A 26,992-nucleotide genomic window follows, 5' to 3' on the forward strand; every position below is an offset into this window, starting at 1 on the left:
ATTGGAAAGCTCAAGGCAAAGGTATACGATAGGGTTTTCATTTTTACCGGTAAAGAGGTGCTTAGCGGATGTGAATTGACCGGATTAGTAGGCTAGATAGTCGTACCATCAAGAGGGGTCAATTTCATTTACTTGACGGTTCTATAGTGCCACTTTGTTTAAACAATTGCATTACATGCAATAGAACTAACTTAGTTTGAGAAAGTGAAAGAAATGAGAAGAAAAATTTGTTCTAAAAGAGGTATAACTGTATAAGGGAGGACGGTCCGGTCCTAGATGGCGAACGGTCAGCTAAACCTAGACAGAGACAGGTTTTCAGGTCGAGAAATTATTTCTCAAAGATGGATGGTCCGTAATTGTTTTCTGCGGATAGTCTGCATGGGGCGGACGGTCCACCACCCCTGTAACGGTCCGTTCTGACACGCATTAAATGCTGCGGTAGCTATTGGGGCTTGAACTGCGGACGATCCGCCCCTGTGAGGCGGACGGTCCGCCAGCCCCCTGTTTTTCATGAAAATGACTGTAACGGCTAATTTTGGAAGGGAGGCTTATAAATACCCCACCCCCGGGTATGGGTGAGGTCTCTTGGCATTTTGGAAAGCATTTATGACATTCTTAAGCCTCCTTCCACCTCTCACTCACTCACTTTGTTTAGAGATTGCATTCTTGTGAGATTGAGAGCATCCTAGTGCATTGCATCAAGAGTTTGAGTTTTGTGGCACTAGGGAGTCTTCAAGCAAGTGTTATTGGCTTATTAGTCTTGGAGGTTACCGCCTCCTAGACGGCAAATTGTGGAGCCGTTGAGCCCTTCAAGGAAAATTGTGAAGGAGCCCCAGCTATTCTTGTGAGAGGTTTGTGCTCACCTCACCAGAGCGGTGAAGAGCAACACTAGTGGAATCGAGGTTTGAAGAGGTTTTTTGATTCAAGCCGGCTCAAACATCAAGCGGCGTCTTGATAAAGGAGCGGTTGAAGCATTGAATCCACCTCAATGTGGATTAGGTTTGACCGGTAAGTCATCCATACCACAGGAAAAATTTGTCTCTTGTGTTCAGTTCTTTCTTTGCTCAATTTTATTATTGCAATTTACTTTGAGCAATTACATTCTTAGAGATTGAATTATTCCTTGTCACCCTAGGTTGCAAACCCTCACATAGTTGTAAAGTAGCTAGAAATGGTTTTCATCTTGTGTTACTAATTAAATTTATTTAGTATTGTGATTTTAGTTGAAACGGCCTATTCACTCCCCCTCTAGTCTGTATCCTAGATCCTACATCTTACCGAAAGAGCAAGAGGGGGTCTTGTAATGGGGCATAGCTCGGCCCCTTTGAGCGGTATTCTTTTTGTAGATACTCACCTTAGGGAAGGGTTATGCACACACAGCTGTCGAAAACTTAGCAAACTACTATCTACTAGGGAATCTTTGTAAAGGTCTCATAGCATCCCTATGCAGTCACACCTTGGTAGTGTGATAAGTGCCTACTTTTGCATAGCATGGTTGGATCTAAAGTTCTCTTAAACTTTTACGCAACTTATGGTGAAAGTGTACAACCTCTACAGAGTGTAAAAGTAGTATATCAGTTGTGCTCACGGTTAAGAGCGGCCTGTACCCTCGCATAATAATTGAACTTGAAGAATAATTAACATGTATTTTATTTATGTTTTACTTATGTTCGTGATATATCCTTACTCTTATGCTTAATTGGATGGTATAAACTTACATTCTAGTAAGTAGTTTGCTAATAAAACTTGACCAACTTTAAAAGTGCTTAAATCAATGCAGTAAATCAGTCAGCTATTCCTTGACTTAGCCTTACACTACATATTCCCCGCACTTGTTGAGTACCAACCATAAGTGTACTCACACTTGCTATATCTGTTATTCAGTACAAGGCAAATTCGTTGAAGAATTTGAAGATTTGCTACTGCCTGTGGAGTTGTTGGAGATCCGCTGCTTATACTAGAGATTTTTATCTCATTTCTAGTTATGTATTATGTAACTCTCTCTTTACGTTATAATACGATTTTTGATATTTACTGAAAACATCGTGTGTGAAACTTGATCCTAACACACATATAACAGTCATCTAATTTTACTTTTAAAATCGGGTACGACAGAATTGTTGGAAGATGACGTGGTCTTGGACTCTTGGTCTTGCTTGGCTGGGCTGCAGTTAGCTGGCGCTAAGACAGCCATTCTACGAGTCCTCGCCCACAGAAATGGCAGTAACCACTACCACTCACCAACAACGTCGTAACGAGTACGCCGCCTAGGACGAGCGGCCCGCATCCGACGCCGGTGCCCGCCCGCCGTGCATTCGAGACTCGGGGCGGCGCGACGACACACCACCTGTCTTGATCCCACCGCAAGGTCTCGTCTGCTCCCCTCACAAGTTGGAAATTCGGATCCGAGAACACGTTTGGTTCTTTGGCCGGTTACTTCCGTGTCCAATCTTTCAGTAGCAACTTCTTTTTTCATTACACTATTTCGAAGCCTAAGGACTCGATCGGCACCAACCGGCTACATGGGGTGAATTCTAGCATTAATTCAGGGGGCAGCTTGCCCAGGATTCATGATGCATGCAACAGATGCTACGGCAAGCGATCAAGTCAAATGATGCACGAAAGGGCCAATAAGGCGCCCAAACTTCTACTCCTCCCGTTCCAAATTATAAGTCATTCTAACTTTATTAGAGAAAAAGCATCTCAAGTTTGATCAAATTTATACAATAAAGTACTAACATTCATGATAACAAATAAATACCATTAATTTCTTCATTAAATATATGATACATAGTATACCTATTCGGTACATAAACATTTGTGATCATCTTTTTGGTCAAATATAAAATGGTTTACCTTAAAAAAAATTGGAATGACTTTAATTGGAAACAGAGGGAGTACAAAGACAAAGGGCAACCAATGAGACCGAATGTCCCAAATAAACGTCACATCAAAATTTCTGCATTTACAGGGCGGTACGAGCTGGCCCCACAGCTAGAAGCGATCACATCAGCTATCTCCGGCGCGGACTACCTGGGGTTGGTGATCAATGTGCAGCCACATGCAGAAACAAATGGTTGCCAGGACCACGTTTGGTTAACAAACAACACATCGCTGATACGGAAGTGGATTGCTCAGTTCTTTGGTTACTGGCTGTAGGAATCTGCATCGCACATCTTCGGATCCACATGATTGCTGTCATTGGCTGAACAGGTAGAACAAGTAAGCAAACTACATACAGGCAAGATCATTGCAGATCTGCTGAAATATTCATGCTTCAGAATTCAGAGCTACTGGTGAACTGATGAGGGTTCATTGGCCGTTACAACTATATGGGAAAACTGGAGGTGTTCTATATTGGGTACGTTACCACAAACATTTAAGATTTGGCACATAACTGACTTATCTGATATCTGTAAGCAATTCTCACCTTGGTAACAGCTGGGACAACAGATATAAACTGGAACTCTAGAAGTGTGATTCAATCTGGGAAAATGGCATACACCCCCACCCCAATCATGTCTAGTGGAATCCTACCCATCTCCTTCAATCATGTGAAACAAACAACATTACTGCGTTGCGTGTGCCAGTGAATTGAGCTCAACAAAATTAGTAGCATTACAATGATAAAAGCAACTCACACTATCTTGTGATTGAAAGCCCTTCCAGCTCACTTCTATCCCAGCAGTTCAACTGCAATGCTTTGGTCTTCAGTTGCTCAAAAGCAGATTTTGACTTCTGTTTTTCTTCATATGTTACATTAGGCACACTAGAATCCTGCAGCAGGAATTGACATAAAGCGAAACAATTAGATGAACTCCGGACAGTACTCTTCCAAACTCCCACAACTACATTTGGGCATGATAAATCAAGTAACTAATTTAGTTTAGCACAAATCAACAATCTTTTTTTTAAGTTAGGAACTATGTAATCAATTGGCAATTTGACATATCACAGGCAAAATAATTTCTGTTTTTTTAGATGCCCTCAAAGTACCATTAAATTGAAAAGTGATTTGATCACTAGGAAATTTAAAAACCATCAATCGATACGGCAATTAAACAAAACCACTTCTGTTATTTCTAACCATCACTTACCAGCTGATGCCTTATATAATCCAGGATGCCTTTGATAACTGATTTGCCAAAAGAAAGATTCCTACGGAGTTTGCGGTCATTGCATAAGAAGATGAGTATGGTTGTGACAACACAAATTCGACATGATAGCTCTCCTGGGTAGTTTAACTTGGAGAGAGATGAAAACAGATGATCATCTCCTGTTACAAAAGATTTCAGCATCTCCAATGTGCTGAAAAGAACCTTGTCATTCTTGGCAAACATGATGGTGCAAGGCTTGATAAAGTACTGAAATAATCTTGTCTTATCAGGTTGAAAACCAAATTCAATGGTTTTAGACAGATCCTGCAGATAAAACATAACAGGGGTAGTGAGATCAATTCCTACTCAAAACCAAATGTGTACAGTAGAAAGCAATTGCAAGGAATTGGGAACATCTACAACCAGTTCCGTTAAACAAATCAGTGGTGTTCTGTGTTCAGTGCCCTGTAACCTGGAACTTCCTAGGTATAACATACTAATTGTGATTTTTTAACTCTTACTACAAAGTAGGCACTATCAGTGAAACTGTGATCTATACTCTGATGCGTCAACATAACCACCCTTTTGGGCTTTTGAATGAAATACTATGCCTCCCTGTCCTGAAGATTAGTTGGAGCAAATAAGGGTAAAAATGCTCAAATCACCCAAGTATTGAGTATCAGAGCTCTAAAACATGGAAAAGTACACACCAAAGAAGCGTCAACCAAGTAGCCAGCAATAAGCTTTACAACATCTTTGTTCATGAGCTTACTAGTTCCTGCATCAAGTGTAACAATAATTCTGAACAAGCCGTTCATGTTATGCATCGATGGTTTTTGAGCCTGTAGTAAGCAAGTGACATGTGAGTTCAATGGCTTTTGTAATAAAATATGTAACAGAAACACTGTTTAGAAAACTCACAATCGCATTAGATAAATTATTCCACATCAATTCAAGGACCAGCGAGCCATCACCCATTTCAGATAGGGAAGTTAAAATTATACGATTCAACAACTTGAAAGTATCCCAATTTGAGACCTTACTAGGATCTTCTGGAGTAACTAAACCCCCTAGTTCAACAAAGTAAAATACAGCTGTCAGAGAAGAAATGCTCAGCTAAAATAACCAAAAGAAAATAATAATCATTGAAGAAAGGAAAATAAAACTATTAGGTTCAGCTAAGGTAATCAATCAATTAAGAGCGAAGTTTGAATGGTCACTAGAAGACAGCATAACAGCAGTAATAAATGGAAAAGGATGTTCAAGTAGTCACCAGGATGAACTCTGAATCTTGCCATTAGCAGCGACAAGAAACTGAGTTGCTCTGTTATCTGTAGACCACCAGCCTTGTATGTTGACTGTAGGACCTCAACAACCTTCAACAGTATGAGGGGTTCCAGCACATCACCTGAATTTCGTAGGTTATACCCAGAATTTACAACAATAAAATTAAATATAGTGATCTACAATCAAGTAGAGACTAAGCAAAAATGCTTACTTAAGCAACATGAGGCCAACGGCCTGATTACGTCAGGAAGCAGACTGGGAAAGTAATAAAGACATGAAATGGCAAGTTCTTGGCAATCACGAGGTAAGTTAACAAAAGGACCAAGCTCCACAGTTCCTGATGATGCTGTCAGTAAAAAGACATGAATTCAAAAAAAATGATAAATAAACATGGATGATAAGATGATTGCTGAGTAGTAATTACATTCAACACCAAATAACTTTATGAAGGGACGCAAGTTTTCACAGTCCATCGTGGGGAAGTATTGTCCAATTCTTAGAAGAAGCTCCAAAACAGCCTAAAATAATCCATTGTCAGAAAGTAGTAAAGTGAAAGGTTTTAACATGCTCAACCTGAGTATACCAACTCTAAGCATATCATTTTTTTTAGTGGATAACAAAACCCATAGCAAACCTTTGTAACTGGGGGAGCTTTATCAATTGATTTTAGCAAAATTCGAGGTAGCTCATGTATCCATGCGTCCTGATAGCCCAACATGCCTGAATCATTATCAGGAAGCCATATGCCTGTTTTCTCCTAACCATAGACAACGGGAAGATATTATAAATCATATATCAGGATCCCAAACATATCTTCTTTTTTGTAAGTTTTAGGTGATTATTATCCTTTAGCTAAATCTCATAGAATCACTTGTCGGAATCAATATCAGTGGACCAGAGTTACTTGTCTGTCATACCAATTTGATGGTTTTCACTAGACATCCATAAAGCCCTACTTCCTACTGTTGTATGTATAAAAACATGTGAGGCCTGGCATGGTTTTCCAGAGCCAACTTTGACTCTATAATAATGTATTAGAAAAACCTATGGAAACATAGTGTGATGAAAGCATTTTTGGGAAGAACATATTCTAACTACTTCCAGTCAGTCAATGATGAGTCAAATCTACGGTCTAGAAATATTTTCTCATATTAATAGTCAAATTTTTAAAAGTTGGAATGAATCTTATTCAAATGCTATACATTTACATACAGAGGAATTAATACTTAACAATGTACATGGAAAGTATATCATAGTGTCAAATAAAGGCACCTACAGGAAGCAGCATTTCTCCAACTGCATCCAAATATGGCAAGATTAGCTTGCAATCCACCTTGCAATCTCTAAATGCGTCTGTAAATGCCTGCACTTGAACAAAGTGTTTTATTTTGGCAATGTGATAACATGAAATGTTTTACAGACTAGAAAAGCAAATTACCATACCTCCAATAAATATCCTTTTGAGTCATCTGGGGAGTTGAATATTAGATCTGGTATGGAAGTTATAAGGGGGCTCAAATACATTTCCAAGATATCCTTATTGCGAAGTGTTTTTGCCTGATAAAAAAAAACATCATCAATTCCAAATCAATAATGCAAATCCATAAGATGGTCATAAAATAGCATCCGCCAGCAGCTAAAACTGATAAGCAAGGAAAAACCTTTGTGAATAGAGAAGATACAAAATGGCAAAATTCTTCAGCTGGAAACATTGTGCTATCTATCCACGCACTCAAGTAAAGAAAGATTTCAGCAATCTTCAAATTGAAAATGAAAAATTTGTCTTCTCCCTGCCATGAGAAAGAAATTTGTAATAAGTTATATGCAAAAGATATTCGACACCCAGAACTTTATAACAAGGAATACACAGCTACAAATTTGGAACAGGGCTCAATAATATTTGAACCAGAAAGTTAACTAAGTTAACAAACACATCATCAGAAACAAAGTCCAGATAAATAGTTGCTGAATCATGCAGTCATAATCAAAGTATCATCGTAGACTTATACTAATGGTACAAATAACAAGTTCAGAAGCAAAATAAACCTCAGTGCATGAAATGCGTATGCTTATAGGGCAGAGGGAAGCAAAAGCTGCTCAAACTCGAAAGTGATTCCATGAAAAACTTTGACACATGTAGAGCTACCAAAAATACTCAAGCTCAACAAGCTATTTGAACCATAATTGGGCATAAAATTTTATAATGCTTGAACTCAGCTGGGCTGAGCTTGCTTAAGCTTATCTTGAGTAGGCTCAGGCAAATGCAATTATACATAAATACAACACAATACAAATATAGTACTCCCTCCTTTATTAAATATATGATGTTTAGGACAAAGTGAGCAGTAGAAACTAGCTAAGAGCCTCTAGCATACATTAATCCATATATTGCAGTTCCTGATTTCCATCAAAAGGTACTCTGTTCCTAGATCAAAGCAATCACTCTAACGAAGTGTAGCAAATCAAAACCTGGCATATTTCTTTATATTTACGAGAAAAAATAAAACTAGCATGATTCTCTTTTGTTTGATCGGGAATTTATTCAATAAAACCTTACCTTTTCATGAAACAATCGCTTCACTCCCCATAAATTCTTTAGATGTATCAATAGGGAACTCCTCAACCAGTCAGGCCCAAACTGAGTTTTGGATATGGAAAATTTTAATTGAGGTTTCTTCACCTCATGAATAAATATCCTACATATTATATCCAGACAATGGAGGGCCGATAACAATGCTTCACTTGACTGAGCATCAATAGCTGACTTCGCACAGAGCTCTGAGGCTGAAACCTCTACAGAGTTAATGAGGATTTGGACAAGGCTCTGAAGCTTCACCAATAAATTAGGCATTGCAAATGCTCCTGCAGTGCAGAAGAAGTATATAAGGCAACAATAATATAGCTGAATGAACAAGAGGACATAACCAAAAATAACATCAAAACATTAACAATGTGGTGCGCATCTACAAAAAGATTCAAAAAGGAAAGAGAGACTGGGAATCAGGAAGGGCCCACACAGCTGTTTATATTATGATCCTTAAGGGAGATATTTTTATAAATACTGTTTGTACTTCTTGGTATTTCTGAGTTGAAACCACCCCGATTTCAATTAACAATCAATTAGCTAACCTGAATCCTGATTAAACACTTACCAATCCAATGGTAAGAACGAAAACAAGTGTGCTACACTGACAGAGACATCAAGTATTTTGCTAAAGCTTAACTCTTGGCATTCTGTCATTCGTTTCAGGAAGGCCAGAAAGTTGGAACTACCATAAGAATAAGAATAAATATAGCAAATGTGAGTGGTTTGTGCTCTCAAGTTCAAGCAACCTCTGATTAGTGATTACATTAACAAAAAACATTCAACTCACTCAATTACTATTTTATCCAATTCAAAGGTGGTGTAACATAAAGTACATAGCAGATTATAAAGCAAAAGAGAGAGTGTAAAAGACTTAACTGCCTCCTGACTTGTCTTCATCTGTAGTGCATTTCCAAAGTTCCCTTGCAGAGAGATTATGAACCTGTAGGTGATGCGCAAAGATCTATAAATGGAGTATAATTAAAATGGGCTTTCATGTAGGCATGCATTCCAGAACATGTACATTTTCTATTTCACCAAGCTCTTCATCATAGCTCCAGATATGTCAGTAAGAAACTTTTCAAGTAAACTACAATTTGATGAGTTCATTGTACAAACCTGTTGATTTGATGTATCATCATTTTCTGTCACTTTAGCAACCAAGGAAAGGCAGTGTCCAAGCCCACCAAGGACACTGTTAAGTTTGTTCCTATCATGTAGGTTGATTCTATCATTGCTCAGTACCACAACAAAGTTGTTGAACACCTGTCAGAAAAAATAATGAAAACAAAACTATAAGCTGGTAATGAATATGGTCAACACGTGTAAATACCTAGCAGGAGTGAGAAGCAGTTCCAATGTGTATATTCATTACTTGATGAAAGCTGGAGTACCAAATTAGTTCTGGTAGTTAACATATACAAATTTTAGAAACAAGTACCACCGATTAAACAATACAATTATACAATATCTCTTAACAAAATAATTTGCCAAGAACAATAGATGTGTGTCATCATTTAATACAACACAGCAGCCCGCTTACCTGTTCAGCATAACTAGGAAAGGAGGATGGGAAATTAAGAACCACAAGCTCCAAAATTCTGAAAGCCATTAACTGGATATCAATGGATAGATGGGTCATTCCATTAAGAATATTAGCCATCAGCAGAAACAGTGTACTCCTTGTAGATATAGCATTATCCTGCAATTAAAAAAAAAAGTAGTCTACATCTGATGCCAAAACCATAGAGCTAGAAAATAGAATGGACCAGAGCTAGAAGCCCTTCCATGGTGATTGGAATAGGAAAAGGAACAGGCAATTCTAGGCACAGATGGATGGTGCTTGGGATGGACAGAAAACAGTGATAGAAACTCTATGATGTATTTGCCAATGCGATAGCCACTGTGGTCAATAGAGAGCATGATATATTGATATAACAAGAGCAAGATCAATCGTTACCAGATCATTTACAGAAAACTGAATTGTAAACATGCAGCAGGAAAAAAATAACAATTTCAATTAAAATATTTCTTGGTAATCCAGCTATTTGGTAGAAGGGCAAAAATACCTGTTTCAAAGATGGGAAGATCAGAGACTGCAGTATATTGTATAACGATTCACGGACCACCTTGTCGGTATCGCATATCCTTTCCTGCAGCTTCTCAATTATAGCAACCTTGTGCAGTTTAAGCTCTGTTGGGTGCTTGACAACAATGTCCTTGATTCCATTCAGTGCAGCTTCAGCATAAAGGCAGCAGCATAGATACAGTCAGCTACCACGAGACTGCATCATAGTTTAACACTTTAACTTATGGATCAACGTGCAGACTAGAGGAAGCTCACCTCGCCGCACATTGGCATTGTAGTGCGCCGTTTGCTGCAGCAGCTCCCGCAGCGTGAGCCCGCGTTTGTTCACTGCCATGCCCGCCCTCTCGGAGGCCATGCTCTGCTCCGGCAACACGATCGCTGGACGCACACACAACATAAATTCACGACCCAAAATCCTAAATTGGGCACCGTGGAACCTCGAATTGCAGGGTAACGAAGCAAAAAAAAAAAAGGGGGTTGCCTCGGCTGGCCTCACCTTTGGACTTGATCTCCGTGTTGGTGGCATTCTTCGGCGGCGGCAGCTTGCGCCCGACCTTGTGCTTGTACTTCTGCAACCGGAGGAAAGGGCTCGACACAGTGAGCTATAGTTAGGTCTCCAAGAGAGCCGATAATCGGCGGGATGGGGTTACCTTGAAGTCGACGCCGCCGCGCTGCTTCTGCTTCGGTTTCTGCTTCTTCGAGGAGGAGGAAGAGGCCGCCGCGCCTCCCTTCGGTCGCCCCATGGCGCTGGCGCGAGAGCAAGCAGGGGGTAGCGACCAGGCGCTTGGAGGGTGTGAGGGGTCGCGACTTTGGGAGGTGGAAGAGGCGGCGGCGGCGGCGGTCGGAGGGGTTTTTGCGTTGCTCTCGCGCGCCACCGGCGGCGCAGGCAGGTGGGAGAGAGTAAGGCAGGGCTGGCTCGCTCTACGGGCCTCACACACAGCTGGGCTTTGTCCTTTGTGGGCCGGCTCATGTAAAACTAGGACGGGAGGCGCTTTGCCGCGCCTGCGCCTGCTACGCGCAGATGGGCTTGATGGACCGGATGGGCACTGTTCTATTATGACGCAATGGGGTGATCTGATGTGGAAAGCGTGCACTGGATTGTCTCTGAAAGTTTCAAGGGCTGGTCGGCCGTCGCTTCATCTGTGCGTGGTTCACCGCGCCAGATCAAATGCTAATCATGAATAGCCGATATGATTGGTTGGACCAGTTAATGTGCTTCCGAATATTCATCAACAAATTGATTCTTTGAGTAAAGGTTGGATACATTACGATGAACCCCGCACATTTGCTATGGGTGCAGGCATGAATTTCATCTAAGCACATCTATTTTCATAATTCGTAAGTGGAGATAAGCGAACGAAGTATCCTTGATGCACATAACTGACACAGAATAGAGGATCCCTCAACACATAATTGCTCAAATTATGCAGGAAATGAAAAAATTAACGCGTGTTTGAATTTTGTCTATATTGCTACCTCCAATTTGCCAAGCAGGCATCTTGACTCAAATACACTGCTTCGGAATAATTATTCCACCTTTTAGTTGCCAATTGCAACTTGAAAGAGCCGATATTTCAAAAAAAAAACTTAGAGGGAATTATAAAAATCTGCTAAGGTTATGGCTTTGTTTACAGCAATATGAGGCACGTATAGAGGTTGCACAAATGTGAATTGGCAACTTACGGTTACCATAAAAACATAGCGACCGAGCAGTTTATATAGATGTGAAAATCAAGAGTTGCTTTTTACCTTATGGTTACAGGACGTATAGTACCACAAAACTTAATACCATAAAAAAGAGTCATACAGCTAGAGAATCCAATAGAAGAGAGATATCTCACCATGAAGCATTTTTCAGTGCAGAACTAAGATAACAATGAAAATAAAAAGGAAGAGGAATCAGAATAAGAAGAGCAGGTATGACCAACTTTTAGATTCAAATGATATACTGCCTCCGTCCTTAAATATACGACGTTTAGAACAATCTAGTTAGTTTAAAAATGAACTTCGTACCTTGTCCTAAACGACATATATTTATGGATGGAGGTAGTATATTAGCGGACCTAGTTTTTTTTTATCCAATATGATTGTTCCAGTAATGAGCAAACTTAAATAGCCAATGTTTACATCAGCGAATTGCATCATGTTTGAATTATAATGATCATTCTTATTGAGCACCGTTGAGGGCCAAACCAAGACACTTTGATTCTTACAGCACAGCTCATGCCTGAGTTTGAGTTTTTGCAACAAACTGCATCCAACCAAAAAAAAGTTGTGTTTAAGTGGCATATATAGTTCCCAGCTGCCCGACCTTTAAACTGGAGCAAACATAGGCAGATCAAAAGAAACAGGTTTACATTCCAACTCAGACCTGAAATGTCCTTTTTTTGCGATAAGGCTGTTGAGCGCTGGATACACAGATAGGGGACTTATCAGTACGCGGTAACAGGAAGTGCACTGACTGGGCATGAGCACCAACGGGACACCCAATGCAAGGTCATCAGGGGATCACATTCAGAAGCTGAATGACACACACATCACTGATGAGACAGAATACTTAGGACACCAAATTAGGCCGTGAAGCTGTGGAGATGGGCAAAGAAAATATCAATGAGGTGGAAGTGCAGAGAAGCTGGACGACACAAAATACTTAGGACGCCAAATTACACTGTGAAGATGTGTCCCTCTGAATTTGCGGCCAAGCTCCACCATTGCACAGAACGCAGGTCCCCGACATCTTGGAAAGCCTGAAACTTCAAACAACAAGATACATTTATGCTATTGATAGACAAGGAGCATACAAAGATCTACTGGTAAACAAAATGAAGATTTGGTAGGAAACCAGGCCACGGACCAGATCCTAGGCAAAAAAAAAATAGTAACGAAATAATAAAGGAGTAGATAAATTTGTTGTATTCTATAAATCAACTAAACAAAGGGCAGGAAGAGTAATCTATATACGTATACTAAAGCTTCTAGGTTTGGAGCAATCTCATGCATCCTGGCCCTTCAGGTGGGACCCACAAACCATTCAAGCGGGACTCACGCAGTTTCAGGAGAGGCCCACTGTTCAAGTGGGACCTGCATACTCTTCGTGGGACACGCATATTGTTTGGTGGGATCCACGGTACATTGAGTGGGTCCATAATCTTTTTTTAAAAAATTATTGATGGTGGTTTTTTTCTGGTACGGAAAGTATAAAATATATTTAACTATTTTTTTATAAAAAACAATAACTAAACTTTGTATACTATGTTCACATGTGATAGTCCTACTACTATTTGAACTTTGCTTTCACTTCATCAACTCGCAAAATATGATTGAATTATTCATTTATTGCTAATTTAATCTTTTACCTCTATCAAAACTAAGAATCAGTGTAACATAGTACGTCAATCCATCTGCTATATCTACTAACACCCAAAAGTTAGTAAATTCCTAGGAAAAAAGTATTAGAATGACCATTACGATAAATAATTGTTTGAATTAAATACCGGATGCAATCAATTTGATTTTAGATTATGTTTTATCTATTTTATTTGGTTTGATGCATCGATGCGATGCTACTTTGAGCATAGTAAGATAACAAATTCGTATTTCATTATTATTTGAGATTAACATGTTTCGTATAGGTGCACATTCCAACCTGACTAGTAATGATAATTACTGAAGCATCGTTCAGAGATGCAAACTGCATATTTCTTCAGGTTGTAACTTGCAAGCTCCTGCTATGTTCACAAACTCAAGCGCGCGCAGCGCCACCGCTCTCCCTGGAAACCAAGGCGTCGCACGGGTCAAACCACATCTTATATTGTGAAATGTCGAATGACTAACATCCATGCGCGCACGTTAAGCAGTTGTTAGAATCCTAGCTAAGCGAGATACGATCCTGGGGCCAAATTGTGTCGACGCCCTGGCCAAGTTGCAGGTCGGGTTTAAATACACGATCACGCCTGCGTGTCTAGCCCAGCCAGAGCCAGGTACTCCAAAGACATGCGGCATCTTCACTGAAACTCCTGCAGCTACGACTGCAGGTCTTTGAAACTTTGTCACCGCCGCGGCGCCGCCTGACTGAAGATGCACGCGGTGAACGGAACCTTGCCTTTGGTCTTCGCCACTTTGAAACCTGAAGAAGAACGAGAGGCATCTAGCTAGTAGGCGAAAATTTACAGTGCGTTTTCTCCACAGTCCGCACTGTGACGAAGCATATTTGCCTGCCCGAGATTAAAAAATGGAGCCGGCTGCGTGCGTGGTTGAGGCCGCGGCAGTACAATGTACAACTTGGGGAATCTGTTTACCGCCGGAGCCGGAGCGCGTAATTTTTTGACGGCCAGGGATTGGCGGTTCGCGCCGCACGATGAGCGGCACGTGGCTGCCTGGCGACGGTGCACGCCGGCTTTGCGTGCCTGCCGCGCGCCTCCGTCGCCCGGGCGGCCCCGGCTGCCACTGCCAGCACCACCAACAGGCAGCGAGCTCGGCTCCCGAAAGCCACCCACCACTCCGCACAAGGTGACGGCCGGGCTTTGCGTGGGGCAGAACGCCCTCGTGCTCCATCTCGTGCGTGCTCTGGCCGAACCTCAGAGGGCGAGGGCTGCCGCCAGGTCACCAGTGGTAAAAAGAAAAGGTAGAAGCAGGGCAGGAGGTGTCGAGTACTTTAAACAGCGAGAGCGAGGGGTAGAATCTGATGATCACACTAGGAGTAGAACACCATACGTCCGCCAATCTGATGATCAATTCTGGGGCCTCAAACCATCAAATGGATTCGTCCAATCGATCGTTACATAAGTATGTATAGCTATAAATGGCTCATCGTAGTGTACTGTGAAGTGTGCACGTAGTACCCAGCCGTAGCCGTACCTTCGTACGTTTCCAACTGAATCATTGGGTGAACGATCAGTTCAGTGATCGGAGTTCAGAATCCAAACTCGCAGCTTTTGATGCATGAACTTGCACGTACAGTGTGCACCGACCAGCCGACTGCTGCCGACATTTTTGCATCTCGAAGAGCTAACTGCATGGCGGAGTGGCGGCGGACGTTCGACCAAGTAAAAGCCGGGAGAGAATCCGGCGCGACGGGATTCGCCCTCGCCGGCCGCGTGCATGGAAGACTGTAAGCAAGCGAAGCGAGCATTCTTCTCGGCACGTACGTTGAGTTAAGCTACGACATACTCCTACCGTTCTAGCTAGCTAGGAATCTCGAGAAAGGCAATGTCTGTTCACACTCTCTATACGTGTACGACTTGCCAGTAGTGGATTCAGTTCGAGCTCGAGCTTTCACACACCTCGACACATCGCCCAGCCGGATCGGTGCCCGGGCATGCAATGCGTACTCCTAGCGTATATTTTCAAATCTAAAATTTTTTCTTTCAACAGCTAGCTATCCATTTAATTGTTGTCTTAGGTCTAATACGTGACTCTTCGTTCTTACAACCAAGATTGGCTGCATGGACATCAAGAAATCTAGACCTTAATAAATCATTTGTTTACGAGAACTAGTTAATGGCATGATTAAATGGATGATAGGTAGGATTATTTTCCTGATCATTGTGCTAAGATGAAATAGTACTATCAAAAGAGAATGGAGGGAGTATACAGTAGTAGCATCTCATCAGCATACGTTAATTTTGGCTTAAGAGAAAATCATATAAGTTATCTGTACTTGCCTAATTGGTGTGTAATGTTATGCTGTCAACCTTTTGTGAGTTCCCTTGCTAACACACGATGAAATATGCAGAGTATGTACTAGTATATACAAATATTCAAACTTGAAAGTCTCTTGGATGCTTGGGTTAAGTGTTGATACCTTGGTCAGGCCCAATCAGGACCAGTCGATAAAACAATGCCTAGGGTTTGTTAAAGAAAACTACCACGGGCGTACGGTTAGAACAGATATTCTCGGTCCTTTTCTCGGCTTGCTTTGACTGCATATCCATCCACCCCATCGATCCCTAGCTAGCTGTACCACCTACAATTGCAAGCATTGGCGCATTGCATTCTCTCTATAAAAGGCCAACAACCCCCCACCCTGCTTCCTCTCTTCTCTTCAGCACTTCCTTCCTCCTATCTAGCTTGCCACTGAGAGCACATTACACACAAATAACCAACCACAAGCGACCAATCGAAGTCTCACACCATGAGCCGCAGAAGAACTAGTGCAAAGAGTCTTCTTGCACTTGTCCTGCTCATCATCGTCTCCTTGCTCACTCTGCACGCCCCCATCGCCTTTGCTCGCCACGGTGAGTTCTTTCTTGCCCATCTCGTTGCCGTCGCAGCTGGCTGATGTTCTTGAGATTTGCCTTGATCCATTGCTGAGTGCCTGAGTCCATCTTCACTGTTCTTTCAGTTGTCGTGCTGAACCCAAACGATGGAGTGAATAACAGAGGAGATAGTAAGGTTAGTGGAAGCGTCTAATCTGCTCGATCTCACAGTTCGTTGTTCACGAATCAAAGCAAACTAAATCCACTGACAGATACTTGAGTACTTACTATAATACTTGGGTGATTGCAAGCAGAACCTTTCAGAGGTGCTGGCCTCGGCGTCGACCGATGATTCTGCTGCCAACAAGGGAGTATTCTCAGGGAGGAAGCTTGGTGTGGCGAACAAGGAAGAAGGAATAACCAAAGCCACCACGGGAGCGACGGCGACGGCTTCAGCGGGCTCGCGGCCGCGGACGGTGAAGATGCGCGAGGCGTGGAAGCACGGCGACGCGGCCGCCGAGATGTACGACATGCTCCGGCGGGACTACGCGTGGAAGGCGAGCCGCCGCCGGCCGATCAACAACGGCGCCACGCGGTTTCAGGTGAAGAAGCCCTAGACATAGCTGAGCTTCTCCCGGGCACTTGGGCCTGGGGCATCATGGCTAGTTCGATCGGTACATATACTAGTAGTTAGAGAGCTAGCTTAGCAGCTCCTTCAGGGGTTTAGTTGCTAGTCCTAGGTGATTAGGAGGGCCGAGAGGGTCAGTGTACTTAGTTGCCCATACGGAATAATGCCATCCGGCCAGACTTAATCTAGCCTCCAAGCTGGAACAACCTGTTTAGCCCTGACTGCAATAGCATGAATCATGTTCATGTTTGTGCAGATGGGCAATTTTGTCATTGGTGTTCATGCTTGAGGATAGATACCATGTAGTATATACATCTGCACCAGTATCAGGTTTTGCAGGTGTTTGTAACAGATTCAGTGATTTACATATGTGTTTGCACCAATTTACGGTCATGTAGTTCTGTTGCCTGCTATTGTTATCATACTTGGAGTCAAGGACCAGTCCATGTCCAATAGTACCTCTACCTGTAGCTACATCAGTACCTCTACAATAATACTTCAACAAGTGACAGCAAATGCTATATCAAAGCTATACCTTCATTCCTCACTCATCATAGTGTCGTAAATTACAAGCCACTACCGAATCCGACAAGCCATTAGCCTGCTAGAGATAAATAAGAACAGCAGGGCAAGAGGAGGGGCAGACAGCAAGAGGAGGGAGAAAGGAGAGAAATATTTGAATGAATTTAACATGGACTACCGAGGGCTGGGCTCAAGCGTGACAGACACTAAGGGCTCAACTGATCAACAGGCAAAAAAGAATACAGGGGCAAGCACACTTCAGAATTTACAGCAAAGGATTCTGTAACCCCAGCCTCGGTCTTCCCTCAGACGCCTGCGGTCGGCCTTCGCCATCTTTACAGGGCTGCTGTTCCACTCGTTCTGTAGTCTGTGAATTAGAAAACAAAAGGAAAAGTGCTTGAGAAAATAGCTTCGAATACAAAGATAACATATATGAAGAATGTCATGATTGGCCCAAAGGTTCAGAAACTACTACGAGCTCATGACTATACAGACAAGTACAGGAAGTTACGCCATAACAATTAAGGAAATTATATCAATGCCTGACTGATATTTCTTTAGCCAGGGGAATTATGCTGTTAACTATTTACCATAACAGAAGAACAAATTCAATGTTAGTCCATTCAGATGTACAGTAAAATATGAAGTTGCTTATATTATATGGGGCTAGATTTTATGAATTTCGGCAGACAGATGTACATAGGGAAGGAATTAATTTGTTTAAGAGAATTAAGCGACAGTATTGAAGGGGTACAAAGCAATTCTACTTTGAACAAAAGTGATCTGGTATTCATCACTTACACTGGAAATGCAAATGACCGAGTGCTTGTCGTGCTACTTTCTGATCGAAGAGAAATGTTACCAGAATAAGGTATGTGACCAGAGGGTGTTAGTGGACCTGATGTAATGCTAGGACCAGAGAAGCTTGATTCAAAGGGATTACGAATAACAGTTTGTGCAGTCACTTTTGCACTATCAGGTCCATTTTGTTGAACCACAGATTCTGTTTGCACAAGAGGTGAACTCTTACTATCCGTGATGTCCTCACTTCTTTTTGTGCCAACCTCCACATCTCTTGGGTTAAAATCATTTATATCCTGGGCATTATCAATCTCACATTTTTTACCATTCTCACTTTTGACATCACTAGACTCTCCATTGCTAGTGGACAGAGACGTAGCTATAGCTGCTATACCCGTTTCTTGTGTTACATCAATTTTCACATCATCAGTGGGACTTTCTCTCTTATCATTACATTGTTCAGATGCTTGGACATCCAGTGTACTTGTACTTGCTTCAACAGAATCTGACCTATTCTCTTCAATTATGGCTTCATCTATTTCAATAGGATCAAATCCTTCCAGTGCTCTGTTGACAAGATCACTAAAACTATCTGTCTTTTCAACAGGACAGATGGGTGCTACAGAAGCGGCATCCACAATAGTAGGGAGAGAGTAATTAGGTTCCCATGTCTCGTCTAATGATCCATAGGCAATAAAAGGGTTATAGTGATTAACTTGGTTGGATGCTCCCTTATCCAATGCAGTACTGTCAGGTATTGCCACCGTGAAATCAGCTGCAGCCGATTCTGCTGGTAAATCACTGTGAATGATGTTACTGGTCTCCGATGCAATACCAATTCCAGTTTCATGACAACCATTAAATGAATCCTGTAACGGCATCAATCATGTTATGTGCTTTAATGTAATGGTATATACGTGAAGAAGTAGTGGAAAAGTATATGTGCAGTTCCTCGTTTATTGAATCAAATAAACTGAAGATGTAATGCTAAATCACATTTTTCAGAAAATAGAAAAGAAAAAAAATACAACATTCGCTTAAGTTAACAGCTTATATATAATCGTCGAACAATTAAGAGACACATCAATGGAAAGAACGAATTTTAAGGACTAAAGTGGTCATCATACAGATGATTTGCAAATGTACTGTACTGTAAGTTAAATAGTAGCATACCTGATGAGCTGCTTCTCCATTGAAGAATGGCTCCAGATTTTCATTGCTCTCTGAAATGACACTGCCAACCTGCTGGCCACCTTGTGCATCTTCATGCAGTGATTGCTTGGGATTTGATTTCTCATCATTTGAATCGGCTGATATAGGTGCAGTATTGTTGCCTTCAAGATCGTGCTCTTTGCATAGGGAGATTTGTTCCCCAGTATTGCCGTCAGTAGCACACATGACAGGTAGGATAACTATATGTGATTTTAATTCAAGTGCAGTCTTTGTAGAGTCAGCTCTTATCTCTTCCCCTAGGTCACCGTTTGTATCTTCTGAGGAATCAAAGTTTATTGACACCTTTTGATCTACTAGCTTTTCTGTTGAAGTCTTTTTATCAGGAAGAACTCCTTCATCAATGCAGACATCCTTGATAAAATGGCCACCGTAATCAGAAGAAAGAACTGTGTCCGGCAGCTTGATCTCTACAACATCCTTGTCATACGAGTAATCCTCAATGCATGTCTGTCCGGTTTTACCTCCATTCTGATGCTCACCCTTCAGAAAACTATGTTCAGATTGATTGGTTTGTTCAACCATTTTATCCGCCAAAAATTTGTGCTTACTTTGTCTTTCAGTCTCGAAGTCTAATTTAGGATTGCCATTGGATGGAAGCTCTTGAAAAATATGACTTTGGTAAGGCCTTTCATCATCTGCATTCAGATACCAAAATCATCCATTAAAAGTGTGGACAGAGAAGAAAAATAATAAGGAAACATACTATCATAATCAACATTTATGGTTTCTGGTTTGAACAGTAAACAAATGACCATTTTCTAAACTATAGTAACTGATGACCAACCCAACTGGGACAAGATATATATGGAAAAAAAAGTCATTATGGTGGAATTAACATTAGGGAACTTCGGCTAAGTTCCTCTAAAGTTTCTCTTTCATTTTAGTTGCGCTGTCACTTTGATCATATGTAAGCATTAAACTTTCCTGCAGTGACTCACAACTCTGAAATCAAGCATCTTCAATGCACAATGTTTCTGTCATAGAGAAACTTGGAAAACGCTGTTTGCTTGGCTAAGATGTTGTTGGTAGTCCTGAAGGAACAAAAGCCAAGAAGCAACAGTCTTCCTACCAAATAAAAGATCAGGATTCAATATGAATAGAGCATTGTTTTTGTGTCACAATCAAGTCAATAAAACGATTTCAGTTTAAATAAAAGCTGACGGAAATCGGCATATATGGATCCTTCTATGAGAATTAAGCATAAAACAACAGAAACATAACAGGCATTGAAAGCCAATAACATTGAGGCGGATTACCTCGGAACATATTGCCTGCCGAATGTGACAATTTCACAAATAATCATAATCAGAAAGAAAATTATCTATGATGTGGTGGGTTCTAACAATCACATGGTGTATCAACGCACATTTGTGAATTCAGTAGGCCTATCAAATGAAATGCATCATTCTACCATACAACAACCCATCAGAACTTCGCCACAGCCTATCAAATGAAATGCATCATTCTATCTAGAAACTACCCTTTGAAGGCATAATCAAAACTTCGCTACAGCCTAAAACCAGGCTACCATCAAGATTCAAGAACCTCAGAAATCAGAACACTGCCACGCTTAACTGATGCAATTAAGCAAATGCTTTTGCGAATACAGAGTAAAAAGCAAAAGACCAACCGCACTTACCTATCTTCATGATCTGCACATACAGTACCCTCAAGGCCTAGCCATGCATGCCTCAGCAGCTGCCTCTGATAAATATGCTGATTATTTCCTGCAAAAAATATTCAGAAGTCAAATACTCCCGCCGATCGACCCAGGAAAAAAAGTGCATGCTTCCTGTTCACCAGAATGGAGGACAAAAAGCTGCGTTTGCTAATGCCGATGTCCATCTATCTACAAACAAATGCCGTGTTTCGCGTAACCTAGATTCCCATGGGAGGAAAAGTCTCGCAGCGTCCTGGTAGAACCAGACGCTTTACACCCTTTCAGCGACACCCAAAAAAGAGGAGTGAAAAAGAAATCTAAAGACGAAACCATCTCGCAAAAACATAATGCTCAAAAGGAAAGAAACTCTGAAGAGCAAAGGCGGATGCAGCGACCGGCGTGCCCAACAACTCCTTCTCATTTCGCGCCTCACCAAACATCGGGTGTTTCCAGGGAGAAAAAAGTCAGCCTCAGTGTACACACACACATACAGCTAGACAGCACGGCAGAGAAGGAGACAAGGCACCGGATACTAAAACTAAAACTGCAGGTTTCTGTACGCGTCGAAGCAGAGACAGGGAAAGGAACAAAGAATGGCTACCCGACGAAGCAAAGGAGGACCATGACTTTGGTTGGATCAGAGCCCGAGCACGCCCTCCTGGTTTCTTCCTTTCTCCTCACGGAAGGAACAAGGAAGCAAGGAGGAGGATGAACAGGGGAAACAGGAGCGAAACCAGCAGCCGCGCGCCACCGATCCTAGCACCTCAAGAAGCTGGCAAAGGGCCCGGAGGAACTGGGGGACTCCGGTAGTAGGGCTTTAACTGCGCCACATCTGACTGTGTCGGTAAGGCGGAGTAATTGACTGTGCGGCCCAGTGGAGTAACTACGTGCAGGCAGGCAAGAACAACACACCAAGGAGGCAAGGTGTAGCAAACAAGAGGAAGCTTGGGGTTAAAGATCCCATTTTCCTCTCTTTCTGGTGATAAAAAGGACGTGTCTTCAATCCGAAATCATGAAACACGCATCTGTCGAATGCTACCTCAGCGATTCTATCGCTCGTCTACCGGTTCGTCAGATCAGAGTTTCTGAAGAAATGAACGAAAAGGATGTGTGCACAAAACGAACTGGGAAGATGAACAGGGCCAAGCAAGAAGCAAAGTCTCCTCCACTCCTCACGCACATGCAGAACCAGCCATGGACGAAGAAGAGCAACACCACGAGAAGACCGAGAACTCGAGTAGGGGGCAAGACGGGGTGAAGGATCAGGGAGCTCTGACCTTTGAGCGGGGAAGACGCCGCCGCCGCAATTCTCTTTCACTCCTCTGCTGCGTCGGCCAAAAGGGAAGCTCCGGGAGAACCGCCGGGAGCAGCGGGGGGCCGGCGAGGCGAGGATGGGATCGCGGCGGAGCCCGAGAACCCAAAAAATTCCGCAGAAAAGAATTTGCCGGAGCGGAGGGTGGAGACTTAAATAAACGCCATTCATGAGAGGCAGCAGAGCAGTGCAATAAATTTGATGCGCTGGGGGGTGGATCTTTTGCGAATAGGCCCCTCGCCGGGGTGCACGAAACGAAGCCGTGGATCGCTTCGAGAAGAAGGGCCTGCGAAATTTTTTAAGCGGTGTGGTGGACCGTGCGCGATGTGCAGGTGTCGGTTTATTATTTAGTCCAGGGAATTCTGCGTGCTGGTTGACTTGGTAGGCTTGTGTGCCATTCTGATTGTTTTGGGTTGATTTTCGTAAATGTTCTAGGTACCCAGGAATTGTTCTTCGATATTTGAGGCACCGAAGTGTAAGGTGCTAAAACACAATATTTTTGTAAAGTAGTACAACGCTGCTATATGCTACTACTAGAACAAATGAGTATACTCTCGTACATTGATTAGGAAAGGAATTTTCACGTATAGCATTCATTGGGATTTTCCTAAAAAGATATGCACTGATGCCTATAATCTTTTTTGGGCCTTTTGTGTTTGGGAAGAATACACCATAGCATAGGTGATGATCTACGAAGATATATCAGTCCAAAAATAAAAGTGGCGACTCAGACTAATATTTAGTCTGAATTCCCACTTTTAGTCAAAAAATAAAAGTGGGCACCAAAGATGGCACTTAGTCTCTCTTTTTTTGAAACCAAGCATTTAGTCTCTTAGAACACTGCACCGTCATTCGAAAAATGGAGTGCTATATAGCCAAATGGAAGGTGTAGCTTAGTGCCAAGAAAAACAGAGAAAACACATGTTAAATGCCATATAAGAATCATTGCAAAAAAAATGTCATATGAATTTCATTCCCATATACTGTTACTATGCAAGAATGCCTACTAGTAGTTGGCAAGATATCCTCTTTTCAAAAGTGATCTTTAACTTTCAATTTTTCTTGACAAGCAAGTGTACTTTAATTCTTTGTAGAACCAGATTGAACTTTTTTTCTCGGAAAACAATATCTACCCCCTACCTAAAATAGACATTAAAATCTTACTCCGTGCATGAGATTGCATGGTACTATACTCTGTGCTGAGATATTAATATATTCTGGTCAGGGAAATCTTTTGTTCAGTGTTCGTCCACGGCTGTGCTGCTGTACCTGGAGCAAATCCGTCCGTTGATACGCTTCAGCAGAATCTCTGGATGAGATAAACTGGGAAAGTACAACAGTTTCTGGCAGTGATTAATTACGAATAAGGCCGGGGTGTGCATGCGAAATGCCTAGGAGGAGGTCAAAGGAAAGGGGACATTATTGTATTAATTTAGCAGCAAAAATGCCGGGCCAAATCGGGAGGGAAGGGACAGCTCGGCCGCATTTAAGTACTCTAATGTGACTGTCTAGTCTATCCTCCCCATGGACCCCCAATTCATTTCAGTGTCACAAACACACACACAGGAGAAGTAGCATGTATTCGGGGAAAAAATTTACACGGGACGAATGTTTGTATATAGAATAGAATACAGTAACAGAGAAGGGATCGATCAAGCACATATGTTTTAGCACCATTGAGGTTAATTCTAGTTTTAATGATCATGTTAGATTTTACAATGGAAAAGAACTATCAAAAAGAGGGAGCACTCTGCTCACTGTGAGCTACAAGTCCTACGGCGTGTTTGGATGATATCACAAGTTTGTCATGCATTTTTGCCCAGTGCTCCTAAAGTTAGTTGCGGCATACTTGTTTGGTAAAAAAAAAATCAACAATCTTAGGTAAAATCAAACGAGAAAATCCGTGTTATGTCAAGTGAGCCAAGTGACTAAGAAGTCAGATAAACAAAGTTGTGGGCTTGTAGCAACGACCAAACATTGGAAAAATTGTGATCACTTATGGGCTTATGGCAAACTTAGCATGCACTCTGAAGAGGCACCTAATGTAATAAGTTTGGCGAATGCTTTGCTCTTTTGTGGGAAATGTGTTGTATAAAGTCTTGGTAGAAGCCTCATTGGTATGCATTGCCAAAAATATTTTTATAATATATAACTCTTTCATAAAAATAATACATTTCTATAGATATAGATATTGATGGCTAAAGTTAAAAAACCTTCCCTTAAAACAAAGACAAATAAAAGTTATACTTGTGATAAGAGGAAGCAGTGAAATACAATAACATGCTAAGACATGCAAGAAACCCAAGTCTCAAGCATGTCCACCACGCGCTACCGTTGAGTGCAAGTGTGCAACCGATCCCTCAGTCGCGCATCTCCTTCAGTTGACCAAAACCCCATTGTTTTATGCTAAATAATCCTGTTTGTCTAGCGGGAGGATCGCAAAGAGGATTAAGCAGCGACCTTCCGGAAATCCTCATGATTTCTCGCGGTGTCCCCAAGGAGGGGCCTCTTTTCGGGAGGGCCAAAAGGAGAGGCGAGGGTGGAAAACTGGAAATGATGCCATTGACTTGTGCACCTCAAGGCATCAGGCCGCATGGGGTGGTGAACCGGATGATTGGCTGCCGCGAGCCTGCGCGGTGAGGCCACTATCCGGGTGGAGAATGGTGATGGCCCGATAGCAGATTGGCAGCAGAGAGGAGAGGAGAGGCCTTTCTCTGGACGCATCCGTTTGACCCCGGACGGCTTGCCATGATGCCGGCCATCATGCCCCGTTCGAGCCTGGCCTGGGGGCCTCGATGTGTGTTCCAGCCTGCAGGGCAGGTTCCCTGGTTCCCAGTTTTGGGACTGGACGGAAAGGTTTGGAATTGGCCAAGCCCTGACGTCATGCTGACATGTCACGAGCATTTCTGGCCCTGTTTAAAAGAATACGAGGTGATTTCTGAAGATACTAGTTCTTGAGAGGATCTGGCTTTGACTGGTAATTGGCTGTTTCGATTTTCTACTGTAACGTTGCTGTGAAATCATTGCATTTTAAAACTTGTTGTGATGGTACCTAGAAAATTGACAGCTTAGAAATGCCCCTGCTAGAAACTCAGATTAGAGCCTGAAATCATCAGTGTTTTTTTTTCTGAACCGCACTCTGAACTTATTTTTTCCATAAGTGAGCTCCGCAAAGAAATTGTCAACTTAGATTGAGGCCATTTTTTTAAAAAAAATGATTAATCATAGAGTGGAAACCTCCATTTGCCAGCCTCACTTCGCTTCTTGCTCGACTGACGTAAACTTGCACCTTTGCTGTTTCTTGTCCGATGACGAACTCGACTTAGTATGACCGATTAAACAAATTGATGCCCAAGACGGGATATCCAAGAATCACACTCAAATCACCTATTCGGCTATTTGCACTGAGATTTCAAATCGGCATCGCGCTTGGCACGAATTTTCTTTTGCAATTCAAAATGTAAAGAAATATTTCTTTCTTCTTACAATTTTCTTTTAACATGATGGGGTACAGAACAAAGCAATGAGCTACTACTCCAGAACAGTAGGTCCTCTAACCCTTTTGCGGGGGAGGCTGCCTGCCCGGGGACACAAGGGGCAAGCAAAGCCTGCAAGTTGAAGGCCAGTCGATTGGCTGGGCAGGCAAACACCTCAAAAGGCAGAAATTGGCACAAGCATGCTGGGGTTCGATGTAGCGGTGGGCCAAGGGATAACGAGTGCAGACATGGCTAGCCCCTGCTAGGTCTCTGTTTCCTTTTCTTTCCATTTCCCCACCTAACCCAGCTAGCTGAAACCGACCCTGCTGAGTTTACAGGAATTCTGCAGAAGTTCCATTTTTTCTGCATTGCATTGTTGGAGCGAGTATTGTCGAACTGCATGCACACGAAAGCCCCTGCGATTTGTCTTTCTCTATTGCATTGCATTGCATCACGAACACAAATTGTATGGCCAAATTTCTACCGTGGGCAACTAACCGGGGACGGCTTAACCTCCGCCAGCTGTGACTTGGAAGGCTCGCGTGCAATGTCTCTGTGCGTCCATGAGATCAACAACCTGCACGGGCACGCAAGCGCCGGCAAACTTTCTTTACTTCTGGCCTCCCTCCCCTCACCGTCTGCGGAGTGCGAGCCATTCGGTTCAGTTGACCGAGCAACCAAAGGTCCAAACGCCAAAGCTGACAAAAGAAACGATTGTTAGCGTCCGGATGTCCGATCTAAACGCTAGCATCAGACGGTGGGTCCTACAGTAATTACCGTCACCAGGAAACAAATATAACCTACCCACCTAATCCGCGCTACCCTCGTGTGACGACGCACTGTACTTTCTGGATCTCTAGTGAGCCGTGTAACCCTTCCCTGCTTTGTAGATCTCGAGCGAGCTTTCCCCTCGCATGAAGTTGTTTACTCGAAGTCGAAGGCGCAGTTGATCGAGTCCAGCCGCATGCTCGTGCGCTGCGGGCTCCCCCCGGCCTTTGTCCGATCGGGCTGCGCGAGCCTCTGCGCCGCGCACGGTGGATGGGATCGCCACGCGCAGGCGGGGCGGGCATGAGTGGTGACGGGGGCGCGGGGCGCGAGGGGTCCCG

At 42.6% G+C, this 26,992-nt stretch overlaps 3 protein-coding genes across 8 annotated transcripts; 1 reads left to right on the top strand and 2 right to left on the bottom strand.

The window, feature by feature from the left end:
• Positions 1-2,744: 2,744 nt before the first annotated feature.
• On the bottom strand, positions 2,745-10,949 carry LOC117864435 (uncharacterized). Of its 4 annotated transcripts, none has more exons than XM_034748541.2 (21): positions 10,708-10,949; positions 10,554-10,626; positions 10,313-10,435; positions 10,038-10,207; positions 9,512-9,670; positions 9,088-9,234; positions 8,848-8,932; positions 7,942-8,246; positions 7,046-7,174; positions 6,828-6,941; positions 6,661-6,747; positions 6,019-6,141; positions 5,809-5,902; positions 5,596-5,730; positions 5,371-5,505; positions 5,019-5,167; positions 4,808-4,939; positions 4,098-4,421; positions 3,642-3,777; positions 3,431-3,544; positions 2,745-3,205 (listed from the first exon to the last, which is right to left on the bottom strand). In XM_034748541.2, exons 1-19 carry the CDS (start codon positions 10,798-10,800, stop codon positions 3,643-3,645), a joined length of 2,712 nt encoding a protein of 903 aa, XP_034604432.1. In that variant the 5' UTR covers positions 10,801-10,949; the 3' UTR covers positions 2,745-3,205; positions 3,431-3,544; position 3,642. The 4 variants fall into 4 exon arrangements, with proteins under 4 accessions (XP_034604432.1, XP_034604433.1, XP_034604435.1 ...); XM_034748542.2 differs by having other exon boundaries at positions 3,431-3,572; XM_034748544.2 differs by having other exon boundaries at positions 8,848-8,911; positions 10,708-10,947.
• A 4,655-nt stretch (positions 10,950-15,604) lies between these two features.
• LOC117863980 (uncharacterized) lies at positions 15,605-17,335 on the top strand. The gene is made up of 3 exons (XM_034747937.2): positions 15,605-16,293; positions 16,401-16,450; positions 16,569-17,335. The coding sequence occupies exons 1-3, from the start codon at positions 16,191-16,193 to the stop codon at positions 16,869-16,871; spliced, it is 456 nt and encodes a 151-aa protein (XP_034603828.1). The 5' UTR covers positions 15,605-16,190; the 3' UTR covers positions 16,872-17,335.
• Positions 17,336-17,401: 66 nt separating this feature from the next.
• On the bottom strand, positions 17,402-22,590 carry LOC117863979 (uncharacterized). 3 transcript variants are annotated; one of them, XM_034747936.2, is made up of 6 exons: positions 22,376-22,589; positions 21,078-21,165; positions 20,377-20,499; positions 19,379-20,073; positions 18,206-19,074; positions 17,402-17,771 (listed from the first exon to the last, which is right to left on the bottom strand). In XM_034747936.2, the coding sequence occupies exons 4-6, from the start codon at positions 19,958-19,960 to the stop codon at positions 17,663-17,665; spliced, it is 1,560 nt and encodes a 519-aa protein (XP_034603827.1). In that variant the 5' UTR covers positions 19,961-20,073; positions 20,377-20,499; positions 21,078-21,165; positions 22,376-22,589; the 3' UTR covers positions 17,402-17,662. The 3 variants fall into 3 exon arrangements, with proteins under 3 accessions (XP_034603827.1, XP_034603825.1, XP_034603823.1); XM_034747934.2 differs by having other exon boundaries at positions 20,377-20,503; XM_034747932.2 differs by lacking the exon at positions 20,377-20,499 and having other exon boundaries at positions 22,376-22,590.
• Between the last annotated feature and the right edge of the window lie 4,402 nt (positions 22,591-26,992).

Source organism: Setaria viridis, chromosome 7 (genome assembly GCF_005286985.2).
Source record: "Setaria viridis chromosome 7, Setaria_viridis_v4.0, whole genome shotgun sequence".
NCBI lineage: Eukaryota > Viridiplantae > Streptophyta > Magnoliopsida > Poales > Poaceae > Setaria > Setaria viridis.